Source organism: Lolium rigidum, chromosome 4 (genome assembly GCF_022539505.1).
Source record: "Lolium rigidum isolate FL_2022 chromosome 4, APGP_CSIRO_Lrig_0.1, whole genome shotgun sequence".
NCBI lineage: Eukaryota > Viridiplantae > Streptophyta > Magnoliopsida > Poales > Poaceae > Lolium > Lolium rigidum.
The window spans coordinates 125,809,919-125,822,754 of NC_061511.1; the positions used below are offsets into that span (position 1 = coordinate 125,809,919).

At 45.9% G+C, this 12,836-nt stretch overlaps 1 protein-coding gene across 1 annotated transcript; it reads right to left on the minus strand.

Annotated features, from left to right (window-relative positions):
* Nucleotides 1-351: 351 nt before the first annotated feature.
* Nucleotides 352-5,199, minus strand: LOC124705562 (long-chain-alcohol oxidase FAO2-like). Its single transcript, XM_047237268.1, has 3 exons — nucleotides 4,829-5,199; nucleotides 4,145-4,426; nucleotides 352-2,110 (listed from the first exon to the last, which is right to left on the minus strand). The coding sequence occupies exons 1-3, from the start codon at nucleotides 5,114-5,116 to the stop codon at nucleotides 356-358; spliced, it is 2,325 nt and encodes a 774-aa protein (XP_047093224.1). The 5' UTR covers nucleotides 5,117-5,199; the 3' UTR covers nucleotides 352-355.
* Nucleotides 5,200-12,836: the final 7,637 nt, after the last annotated feature.

Sequence of the window (12,836 nt, forward strand, 5' to 3'; positions counted from 1 at the left end):
TGTTCAGATGCAGCACACATATGAGTCCCAATGCACGTCCTGTGAAACACCCAATTTTTTTAAAAAAACCAACTTCTTATATCCCTAAAAATCCCAAGAACACCCTTAAAATGACCCCGATCTTTTAATTTTAATCAAAATAGTCGATGGGTTTAGCGTGAGGACTGCAATTTATTAAAATTTCAGTGTTCCGAACCATAGCAAATTCGAATCAGCAAAAAGGACCTATATTTATGGACTCAAGGAGTAACAAACAGAATCTAGTATTACGATTGACGAATCATATGTACAGTGGAGCAGTTTAGGAGATAAGTACACCTGAGCAACTGACACGCAGAGCTGCTGTCTAGCCTGACTAGTGTTTCTTGGCGTGCGCCAAGGACTGGGCGATTTCCTTGGAGAGGCAGTAAGCGAGGGACTGTATGGTGATCATGGGGTTGACGCCAACGGCGGTGGGGAGGAGGCTGCCGTCACAAACGTACAGGCCCTCTGCCTCCCAGCTCTGGCCACTGCCGTCCACGGCGCTGTCCTTGGAGCTCGAGCCCATCCGGCAGCTGCCCATCTGATGCGCGGAGGAGAAGACCCCCCACTTGTCCGTCGTGGAGTGCATGGGGCCCTTCTCGATGCTCACCTCGTCCAGGAACGCCTCCAGGTCCTCGTCGCGCACGCCCTTGCACCGCAGCCGGAGCCCGTCGCTACGGTGCGTGCCTACCTCCGCCGCGCCGGCGGCCACCAGGATGCGCAGGACGCGCCGTAGGCCGTTGCGCAGCTCGCGGGTGTCGTCGTTGCTTGGTGTGAAGCGCAGGCGGCCCTCGCAGTCCACCGTCCCGGCGCCGCGGTCGCGAACGAGCGCGAACGCGTGCGCCGTGCGCGCGAACCGGCGCATGCGCTCCTTCATGTCGCGGCCCGACTCCCAGGGCACCATGGCCGCGAAGCCTCCAGGACTCAGCGCCGGCGTCTCGATGATGGTGCGCTCGGTGACGCGGTGCATGCTCGTGATGATGCCACCCTCGTAGGACTTGCCAGTGATCGGCGGTCCCTGCTTGTTCTCCGGGAAGTAACCCCACGCCATGGACACTGGGTGGAGGTGCAGATTCTGGCCGATGTGCCGGTTCCTGAGCCCGCTTCTGTGCAGAAGAGGCGGCGTCATGAGCGCCCCGCAAGCCGAGATCGACACCTTGGCCTCGATGCGCAGCTTCTTGGTGATGCCATTGCTCAGGCACGTCGCCATCAGGCCGGCGCACTTCTTGCTCCGGCCGTTCTTGCCGCTGATCCTCTCGAGGATGAAGCGGTCTGCCTTGCACCCTGTCAGGACCACCGCGCCGTGCTTGACGGCGTCGACGAGCCACGTCGTGTCGGTGCCGCGCTTGTCGCCCGTGGGGCAGCCGAAATTGCAGCTCCCGCAGTAGTGTCCCTTGGACGAGTTGCGCGGCACGGCATCAACGGGCAGCCCGAGCGCCTCGCACCCGCGGCGCACCACCTTGTTCTGGAACCCTTCCTCCAGGCACCCGTTGGTGACGCCGAGACGGGCGCACACCGCGTCCATGGCCTGCTGGTACCCGGGGCTGGCGAACAGCGGGAGCCCGTGCTCTCGCGACCACTCCTGCAAGACCTCCCCCGGCGTGCGGATGCTTGCCGACCAGTTCACCGCCGAGCCGCCGCCGACGGTCGTGCCCGTGAATAACATCGTCGTCACGTTTGACGTGCAGAAGATGCCGCCGTTCTCGAAGAGGCGTTCCATGGACGGGCCCTCGATAGAGCTGTAGTCATCCGCGGTGTAGTAGTCGCCCTTCTCAACGACGACCACCTTGTAACCCGCGGACGCGAGCATCGCCGCAGCGACGCCACCGCCGCAGCCGGACCCGACGATGACGACGTCGCACTCCACCGTGTGATGCGTGTCCGATGAGCCCGGCTTTGCGGCGAGCCCCTTGTCCGCGAGTGACCTGAGCAGGGTGGTATCGTTCAGTGCTCTGGTTTCCACGACGCCACTGTCCAGTGGCCGCGACCGTGCTGGCGCTGGCGCCACTGGTTCTTCTGGCTCTTCCCGCCATTCTTCCACTCTGTACCCAATGGCATTCCAGTGTGGATTCTTTGATTTCTCGTTCACCTGCACGCCGGGCAAACGGGTTTAAAGAGCTTGCTAGTACAGTACAGTCTTCTGCAGAGTGAAGATACAGAGGTTTCGTTCAACCATTTTCAGATATAAATTGCAATTGTGTTGGACTTTCTGTACTTCAGATCAACAATCTTAATTCCACCATTTCATGTGATGGTTTAGACAAACTGCAGTGCTTTGGTGAATAACTGATCACTAAGTTGTTTCCTATGGAAAATTGCAGGAAAGTATTACTATCATATTATAAAATCTATCAAAATTAAAGAACCTAAAAAATATACTCCTAGCATATGATTATAAAGAATGATTATCACTTTATCAGTGCTTTGGTCTGAGTACATATTATAAAGCAGTCTTTAATACCAATCTAAGCATATGATTTTCACATATCCTAGCAAAAATATTTTTTAAATTTTTTGATGGTCAAATGGGTGAAACTTCAAGTATGTCCAAATCGGTGTCGTTTTAAAGACTGAACGGAGTGTAAGGCATAACATTGCCATTTCACCAATCGAGTGTAATCTTGACAAGTGTATCATCTGTGTGTCTCATCTTCTTATGCAAACAGTGACACAACCACATCGGTAGTAGATTATTATATTAATACCCAATACTTTTTCCGCGTAGGCAATAAATATTCTGGTGGTCAAATTACAGTTTTCACAGACTAGGCCAAATCAGCAGAGTCCTGTGTATCCCCAAAGTCCTGACATTTTTCAGTGTACTATCCTGATGGCAATCTGGCCGTCTTGAATTGACTGTGACCGAAGAGAAAAGTTGCTATCGGAGGAGCACAGCCATTTCCAGCTTCCAGCAGTGAATGTCTTCACCACGGAAGAAGAAGATGTGATTAGTTTATTCTTTTGATCATGAAAGATGCGTCTAAATACGTGAGAAATATAATTGTGATGGCTGACAAGGATCTTACCCTTTTCAAGAGGGCGCCTTACGCAATGTCTAACTAATTAACTAGAAGGTGACTGCCTGTAGGATATAGTCTCTCCACCAGAAAGAGTGATAGGAACAGCAATTGTTTTATCAACTCTAAGAAGGTTCTGTCCCTGTCTCTCGGGCCATGTTTCAAATCAAGACCCACTCCTCGGTTTCAGGCAACACAACAGTTCTTTCCTTGCACAAATGTTTCGACTTGCAAACACAAGTAGTGTGAATGCCGGATTCAGTTAATAAGTAGAGTAGTAGCAAATCAAACGATTTCTGGCCAGGAATTTAGAGCTCTATGCAGTCAGGCCCCTCTCGCCAATCTGTCCTATTAATTTCCAAGTAGTAGTAGGCACGGGGAATTTAGCACCAAGTAGTGGACGCAACCAAGTTGAACTACGTAACTGGAGTACTTTCACTTTCAAGCTTAAGGTGGTGTTGGTACAATTCTGCACGTCGTGTACTGCAAGGTTTTTGGCTCCCAGTTTTGCTATTTTTGAGCTCTTCGATCTTGAATGCAAAGGCTACAAGTTCATGCCTTTTCTGGCAAAAATGAAAGCAATTGTAAGTTGATTTCTATACTCAATCTCAGTCCTTTTTTGCTTCAGTTTTTAGCGCAAATGGTGCATTCTTCTACACGTTCCCCGACAAATATATAGTACTACTCCCTCCATTCACTAATATAAGATGTTTTAGGTTTTAGTATGTAGCGGCATCTAATTTTATGTGTATCCAGACTACTTTTAATTAATGTGTAGATTCACTCACTATAGTGTGTATCTAGTTTACTTTGCGGTGTTTAAAACATCTTATATTTGCAAACAGGGGAGTATAAGAAACCATGGCCCTGTTGTATATCTTTTTACGTTAAAACAAAACATGGCCAAGTGTTTGATTTAATCCCCTGAAGCCTGGCTACAAAGGGTCCAGAATCACACGATACTGGTCGGAATGGCCGATTTATTGAGAGTCAGTGACCATGATGGCATGTCAGCATGTCAGACGCTTGGCAAACTATAGTAAAATACCAAGAAGCTGTAGAAACACAAGTACCATACCAAGAACAGATGACAAGCAGAGGCTTACCATGGCGTAGAAGACGTAGTGGGAGAGGATCTTGACGAGGGCGAAGACGATCCTGAGCGGGAAGAACCAGCGCGTCCTGTTCCAGCGCTGCAGCGCGGCCTCCCGCCGCTCCAGCGGCATGTCGGCGAACCGGCGCAGGGAAGGGAGCTCGCCGGCGGCGCCGGAGAGGCTGAGGGTGCCGCACAGCAGCAGCGTGCCTAGCCTCGTGCCCAGCATCCACAGCACCACCCACCCTAGCAGCACCGCCTCCCGGATGCAGCGCGTCACCATCAGTTCGGCAACCTTTTTCGTCGGGAAAAAGAAAAAAGACAAAACAGACGAACGGACTAGACGTCGTCAGCCACCTCGATTCCACGTGAAGGTGAGTACAGAAATCTAGCTGCTGATGCAACGAAAACAAAATGGCAGTGTTTTTTTCTTCTCGATGATTGATGGATGGATTGTTGGAAGTGGTCCGTTCGTGAGGTGAGTGAGGTGAGTGAGAGTGAGAGCACAACAGTGCTGGCATGGCCGGCAGATCAATCATCGAGGAGAAGCGGCTGGACGAATCTAGTGGTGATTAATTGTGTGGATACCAGAGAGAAGTACTACTGAGTACATGGTTAAACCAAGGCTAATTGGCCCAGGAACGAGCACGTGATGTGCGGCGCGCGGAGCAGGAGGATAGAAGAGAGATTGGATCACCTCGTCGGGGATGGCGGCGTCGGCGGCGGAGGCGAGGTAGAAGCGCTCGAGGTCCTTGCCGCCGGGCGGGTCGGCGCGTCCGCCGGCGCCGGCGGCCTCCTCGGCCGGCAGCGAGGGGATGAAGGCGCCGCACATGGCACGGAGCGCCTCCATCTGCGTCGGGTGCAGCCCGTGCGTGTACTTGCGGCCGTCCCGCCTCCAACCACACAGCTGCGGGTGCGGCCCCGGGCGGCTCCCCTTCTCCTCCTCCTCCTCCTTCCGCTGGCCGTCGCCGCCCTGCACCGCCATTGCCGCGCCTCACGCAAGATCACTTCTCTGCTGCGTGTACTATGGAGTACTTGTATTCTCTTCTTGGTCTTTGGTTAATTCGTCTGTGGCGACGTGTGGGTTTGTGCGCCAAGGGCGCGGGTGTTTATATAGAACTCTGGGTCCGGCTGGGGCTGGCGTCTGGCTCGACCAGCTGATCTGGTGCACCCGTCCGGTTTGCAACTTCGCGCGCGGGAGACGACGACGAGAAGCAGTAAATAGGGATCGATATATGTCGACGCGCGAGATGATGTTCATCTTCATCCCCTTCCGTGTGTCTATATCTCCTCATTTAACACGGCACAACAACTGGAGAGAGATAGAGGGATGATGGCCAGCATGGCCCATGGACTCCTCCTGTGTCATGCTAATTTTGACGTGCAGCCTTTGCTACTATTGTGTCGCCACTATCTTCGTCTGCGGATATAAAAATCCTAGGTTTTTTTTTACCTTCGAAAAATTTCCTCATCTACTGTTTCGAAAGAGATTTTCGTTGTAAGAGTATCTTTAGCATACCTTGCATACGGGTCAAATCCGTATAATAACCGATTTTGGCCAAAAATAAAGCCAGACTAAGTACGGCAGCCAATATGCAGGCCCATCTGTGTGCAAAGCATGCATGCAGGCACGAGGGTGCCTATGGATGAACCTTGTTCCTAGTCTTCTCACTACCGTCATATGGCTGACAGTGTAGGAGGTGTTATTTCTGAATAAAGCATCGAGGTTTCCACGCAAAAAAAGGTCGCTAAGCCTATAAAATTGTATGCGGGTGTCTACATACACGGCCTCGCAACCCGGAGAAGAGCGGATTCTGGGGTCAAATCGGATGCAGCCTCTTTCCTGTACGAGGCGTTGGCGCGAAGGCCATTTCAGCCTGCGCCCGCTCCAAGCTTCTCCGCCGCCACCGTGCGCCCCCGCAGATCTCGGCCGCATTCTTGCTCCCCCTCCCGATTCTAGCCAGTAGAAACACCTTCGCCGCGCCACGGCCGGTACCCCAACCGCGAGAGGCCATTCGTCACCGCAATCGACGCGGTCAGAGCCACCATGGATCCCTCTCGGAGCTTCAATGTGCCAGCGTGGTAGGCACTCTACCCCGTCGCCGGTGTACACGAAGCTCCTCGCGCTCGCCCCAGTCAAAGTGCCGCACCGAATCGACCGCTGCCATGAAGGTATGCCAATTTTCGTTCTTTCGATGCATTCAGTTGGTCGTTGTGCCATAGATAGCTTGTGATTTTTCCGATTAGTTTGTAGATGTCGCTGAGACCGTGCACCCTGCTTTTGATGGAGGATTCGTCGTCGTCGAATGACTCGGATTTGGACGAACTATTCGACAACGACATCGAGTGAAGGGTGATGTTGCTCGCTGCGAAGGAGCTTGAGGATAGGAGGAAGAAGCAGAGACTAGGATCGAAAGTCAGAAGGCTTTTTCTTCCTCAGAACCGCGATCTTGGCCACAACATGCTAATGCGAGATCACCTCGCCGAAGTACCGACCTATCTGGCTCATTTCTTTCGTTGTTGATACCGATACCGAATGCATCAATATCTTTTCAATGAGATCATCAAAACTTGCGAGGCGAAAACAAGTTATGTTAAGCGTAAGAGAAATGCAGCCGATTTGCTTGGATTTAGCGCACATCAAAGGATATCCGTGGTGATAAGAGTCCTCGCTTATGGCATTCTGGCCGACTAGGCTGATGAGTATCTTCACATTGGCGAAGATACTACCACGGTGTCCATTTGTAGGATTTACAAGGTTATGATCTGTATCTACGGTCCGAAGTATCTTTGAGCCCCCACTGAAGAAGATACGGTGAGGTCGACGACGCAAAATGAGGCTCGAGGATGGACTGGATTGCTCGACAACATTGACCGTAGAACTGCCCCAAGGCTTGGTAGGGGATGTATTGCGGCAAGAGTCATGATCCAACAATCGTGCTTGAGCCAGTTGCTTTCGAGGATCTATGAATTTGGCATTGCTTTTTTTTTTTGCCGGATTCTTCCAATAATATCAATGTGGTGTATATGTCTCATCTTCTTGCCTGTCTAGCTAGTGGTGATGCTCCGGCCTCCAACTATACCGTCAATGGCCATGACTACATAATGGGATACTATCTTGATGACGGTATATATTCGATTGGGCAACATTTATGAATACCATCAAGCTACCAGATAGCCGCACTGAAGCTGAATTTGCAAAGGAACAAGAGGCAGCCTGAAAAACCATCAAGAGAGCTTTCGTATTTTGCAAACTAGATTTGCAGTAGTTCTACGTCCTAGTTAATGTTGGGACAAAGAAAGCCTCAACAACATCATGACCACTTGTGTGATTCTTCACAATATGATCATCGAGAATGAGAGGGATTTGAACATGAAGTTCTTTTTTGACAATTTTGCTACTCGGTGATGTCATCAAGAAACTCGGATAAAATACAAACATTTCTTGAGACATACCGAAACTATGAAAACGTGGGGATACACAAGGAGCTTCAGCCTTATCTCATTAAGCACTATTGGCAGAGGCCGGCACTATCACACATTGCAGTCATAATTACATTTTGATAAACACTATCACACATATGTGCTGAAATGATGCAAAACACTGTGTTGGGATTTACATTCAGGTTTTGGGAGGGTTGCGCAGACTAGATCCCGCTATAGCAGTATGTTGTTATGTTGTCTGCTTTTGAGAGATCAGGTCTACGTGGGCTGTTTTCAGCTGAAAAAACGTGTTTCTCGTGGCCTATATTCACTCATACGTGGATTACAGGACCTGCTAGAGATGTTTTTTAACATTGGATAATATATTCGTGTGCTATATCCACATGCGGAACCAATCATATCTAAGCCCGGGCCACGTTCAGGCTTTCGACCGGCGGTGCAGCTTATTTTGATCAAAATTTAATTAAAAAAATTAGATAATTTTTTTAACAGGGTTTACAGTATGGTCTAGGCCAGTGGCGAATCCAGCCCATTTTTTTAGGGTGGGGCAGACCTTACTTGGGCTGGGATTTTTTATTTTTTCCTTTATTTTCTACATAAGTCATATGGGCTGAGCCAAATCTTAGGGTGGGGCTAGCCCCACCCTTCCACACTGTTGGCTCCGCCACTGGTCTAGGCTTGATTAAAATCTTGGATCTGCCACTACCTATATCGACTTGTTCAGTCTTCCACGTATAGGATACACCAGATTGGTTATGATCCATATCTCTTATCTTGTCGTTAAAAGAAATCAGTGCTACACTCATGTCGTACTTAAAAATCATATCAGCCGATTTGCAAATAGAGGCCTATATATTTTTTATAATACATATATATTATGCTGCTGGCCGATTTTTTAAGAGGCTGACCTCATGGATCCCACAAGAACCCTTATTTGGAGACAGTGGAGTACTTTCCGGAGTGATTATTAGTTAGCAAATCCTTGTATTCAAATGTATGAGCGGGCCATGTTACAATAAGTCATCATCTGTGACTCTAAACAAAAAAACCTCAAAAAAAAGTCATCATCTGTGACTCCGCATTAATTTATAAGCTAGAATATAAGTTACGCTGACATCTGAAGGTGATATTTTGGACTAGTTTTATTGGAGGGACAGCTTACAGCTCCAACCTGAAAATAGGTGGCGAGCGCTGCTAATTGAATGGTAGATAGATGGGTCTTGGACTCTTGGTCCACTTGTCGTTGTGATGAGCTGCGCATTAGGTGTTGCGTTTCCGTGTACGGAAGGGCTCTTTGATTCAAAAACATTTTATACGCATTTTAAACGACACAATGCCACGGAAATGCAACAACGCCACATTATCCACACAACGTTTTTTTATCTTACACCAACGCACTTCCACTACAATCACGAGGCAAGACTCCTCCGCAGCCCGGGGCGACTCTGGCGGTGATTCCACTCCAATCTTTGGTTGTTCCGTTTAGGTTTCGTGGTTTCTCTGTTCATCGCCCTCACAAACTCGCGAACTCCGGGACTTATATATAGGGGCGGACCTAGAACAAAAACTATCCGGTGTCACTCTACATGTCCACACTATTTTTCTTCTGAATTTAGGGGTGTCACACACTAGAAATAGCTTGAATATTACAAACAAAACAACTTTTACTAGGTCCGTCCCTGCTTATATAGATGATTTTCGCTCAAAACGAAGACACATGCATTGGAATCGGGACATCATACGGTCAAGATCCCTATATGGAACAGTCAGGCCTTGTGATCACGCCATGGGGTCCATCTGGGCCTCCTCGTAGCTTCAAAGTCTCTCGGTCTTCGTTTCAGATAAAACTTCGCCAGAAAAAAACTGAAGTTCCTTTTGAATTCGGGAAGCTTTCTAAAAGTAAAGAAAATATACGCAAATATATGAAATCCTCCAGCGCAGAGTTGCAACCCAAATTATGAAATTTCATGAGAAATCACATGAAACATTAAAATACATGGTGGAAACTCTAATTATGGTGCAAATAAGTTGGAATATTATACACTCCAATATAAGGAGCATAATTTTAGTCAAAAGTAAAACCCTACTAAGTTTGAACAAATATTTACAAAAAAATATCAACATCTATAATACTGAATGGCCATATTGAGAAAATATATTTTACGGTGACTCTATTGATATTGATTTAGTATTCTAGATGTTCATATTTTTTGTATAAAATTGATTAAACTTAGAAGATGTTGATTTTGAACTAAACATTTATGCCTTATATGTTGGAACGAAGGGAGTAATAAATTACAAAGTTCATGGATACGTCATCCATGTATCAGATCTCCTCTTTCTATTTCCACAAATAGATGCAAGATTTATGGGAGGGATGAGGTGATAGCCCAACTCAAGAGGGTTAAAAATTGCACATAAAACATGTTTCGCCCCTCCCACCAAAACTTCTGGTCCATCCAGACGAGCCGGGACGCTGGGCGCCAATTGTGCAACTCTCTGACACCCACCGAAAGTTTCCCCAGAAGGTCAGGCCAGAACTTTTGGCCACCGAAATTTTCCGGTAGTTGAAAATTAGACAGAAACACAAATACTAAAATGGGACACAACTTTAGTAACCATACTCTGAATTTAATGAACTTGGGCTCGTCTTGAAGATAAAAACTAGCTATAGAAGATCATGCATAGAAACATCATATTCCATCCGGCGTTTGACCTCTCTATAAAACATGAACCGGCGAAATCTCTTATATCAACAACACAAGTGCACAACTATTTTTTCATACGAAATCCATTTGGAACATTAACCACTTTAGGTCTACGAGGGTACATCACCGAAACCTTTACCGTTACTGCATTACTCCTATATAGATTTGTCCAACTAGGTTGCGTTAGTTAGAATTTTTTTGTTTTCTGCTACAAATCCCCAACAATCCTGGCCCCCGTCCCCGTTGCCGATGAAGTCCAGGCCCTGTCCTCGCTAGCGACGAAAAATAAGGTAGCGGGAAGCGGCTATTGGATTAGGACCTATACGAGGAGGAGCCCTACATCGCGTCATCGGACCCCTACGACACGACCATTATCGACGATCGGTCGGAGATAACTAGAGGTTGGTCTCTTCATTTTCTATTGATTCCGGTCAGCTGTGTACGCATCTAGTACCTAGAGTTAGGCCATATGGTGCCTAGGGTTATTTCTAGCGCGGATCTGGAATTTCCCCGCATCTGCTCCAATTTTTAGATTTGGGGACTTAAACTCGCTCGGTTAATTTATGTAAGTAATTAAACTCACTTGGTTTATATATGCAAGTAACTAAACTCACTCAGTTAATTTATGCAAGTTAGACATGCAAATAATTAAACTCACGCTGTTATTTTTTTAAGATTTAGGGATTGTGGTCGTGCCTTTGATGGTTTTTCGCCGATGATGAATTGTTGGGAAATCAAATGATTCATATGTTCAGAGTGGTGTTAGTTTACCATTGGTGTGTAGAAATTCTTTATATATGATCTTTGGTTGTAACTTTTAACATCCAAATGGGTAAAAACATTGTACTTTATTTAGAAACCAGAGAGTAAACAAAGAATAAAACTAGCATGCTACATCAAGCATGCATATTAAAAACCAAAATCAAAGAAAGATAAATAAAAATATGGTCCCCGCAAATATTCAAAGGGATCATGAAGATAAAACTAAAACATGAGTTTAAAATGATTTACTCGAGATATTTGAAAGAAGAGGGGGATGCATGGGAATCCCCAAGCTTATGATCTTACTACTTCTGGTCCTCTACTTCTTCCTCGTCATATCATGTTACTCATCTCAAACAAAGAAATATTTTTATCTCCATGATACTCCAACACCTACAAAATTGTTAGTTCTCAAAACAAATGATATGGTAATATCTACCAAGATGGGAACTATAGGAATCATTGGGAAACCATTTTATTCAAGAATCTAACATATATAAAGAAAGGAAACACTCTTTTTATTATGTTTTACTGTAGAAAGAGTTGTAATGATATAGATTTTGCAATGGTTCCATTGGCATGAACAACACATGCTCATGGTCGACCCCAATTTCTTCATTGCTCATCCTTCTAATTTACTCTTCCATACTTTATTTTTCCTTTTATTAAAACTTATAAACTCATTAATATGTACTAAGAAGTAAAGCTATTTAATAAGGACTTAAAGGTGTGCTCAAATTAAAAGTTACTTGAAAGCATATGGAGCACACTACAAGATTTGAAAGCATTAATTTTTAAGTCCCACTCTCTTCCTATGCATTGGTATTTTATATATGAATAAATAAAAGCAACTAAATGGTAGCCAATGAATATAATGACCAGTAGCTTGCATCTTAAATAACATGGAAACATAAAGCGGGCGCTTATCTCTTCCTCTCTCATAATATTTGCAAGCATCAAGAGTAAACTCAACAACATAATTGTGAATAGAATCACCACATAAAGACAAATCATCTAATGAGCTTATGGTATCATCTATTTCTTTTAAATAATCATGATCCTCCCATAAATTATACAAACTTATATCACATTGAGGATCATCATCAATATTATAAGAAGGGGTGTTCATAGGAGTTTGTGTGTTACCGTTGTTGGGAGTTAGAGATGGGTAGCTACTCCATTCTTCCTCCTCTTGTTCTTCTTCATGCTCTTATTGGGGTTGCATGGGCATCCCCAAGCTTATGCTTTCATCATCCTCTTCCTCCTTCTTTCGTTCTTCTTTGTATTCCTCTTGGGGTTGCATGGACATCCACAATCTTATGTTTTCCTCTTCTTCTTCCTGCAAAAAAATAGCGCTCTCTTGGGCAGCCATGCCCCTCTTTTTGAAGTCAACAACATAGATATTTTCATGGTAGTTTGTTATACAACAATTAAGGATACCTATGAGCGCCTTTTTGAGAATTAGAAGATATGGAGCCAGTTTCATGTTCACAAATGAAGGTGTATAATTCACATGTTGCCATATAAGTAACACATTGCTCAACTTGTTCCATCCCTAAATGAGCATAATTGCAACTATGATGAGATGCAATAACATATTATTATGGGATCTACATCGAAAGTTAAAGTGTCTAAATTTTTGTTCAGAGCAACAATTTTTATAATCATAGTAGTCAAGCAATTCAATACCAATAGAATTTAGACCTTCCAAGCACAATTCTAATCTCATGCCTTATTTTGATTCTCTATGTTTCTTAGCAATCTCAGCACATTCAAGTACATAAGCAAAGT

Bases quoted from the DNA above. Each gene is read 5' to 3' on its own strand.
- LOC124705562 (XM_047237268.1), bottom strand. From the start codon at position 5,116: ATGGCGGTGCAGGGCGGCGACGGCCAGCGGAAGGAGGAGGAGGAGGAG. The intron at 4,427-4,828 runs GTGATCCAATCT...CCGACGAAAAAG, and splicing joins ACGCCGCCATCCCCGACGAG to GTTGCCGAACTGATGGTGAC. The intron at 2,111-4,144 runs GTAAGCCTCTGC...CCCGGCGTGCAG, and splicing joins ACTACGTCTTCTACGCCATG to GTGAACGAGAAATCAAAGAA.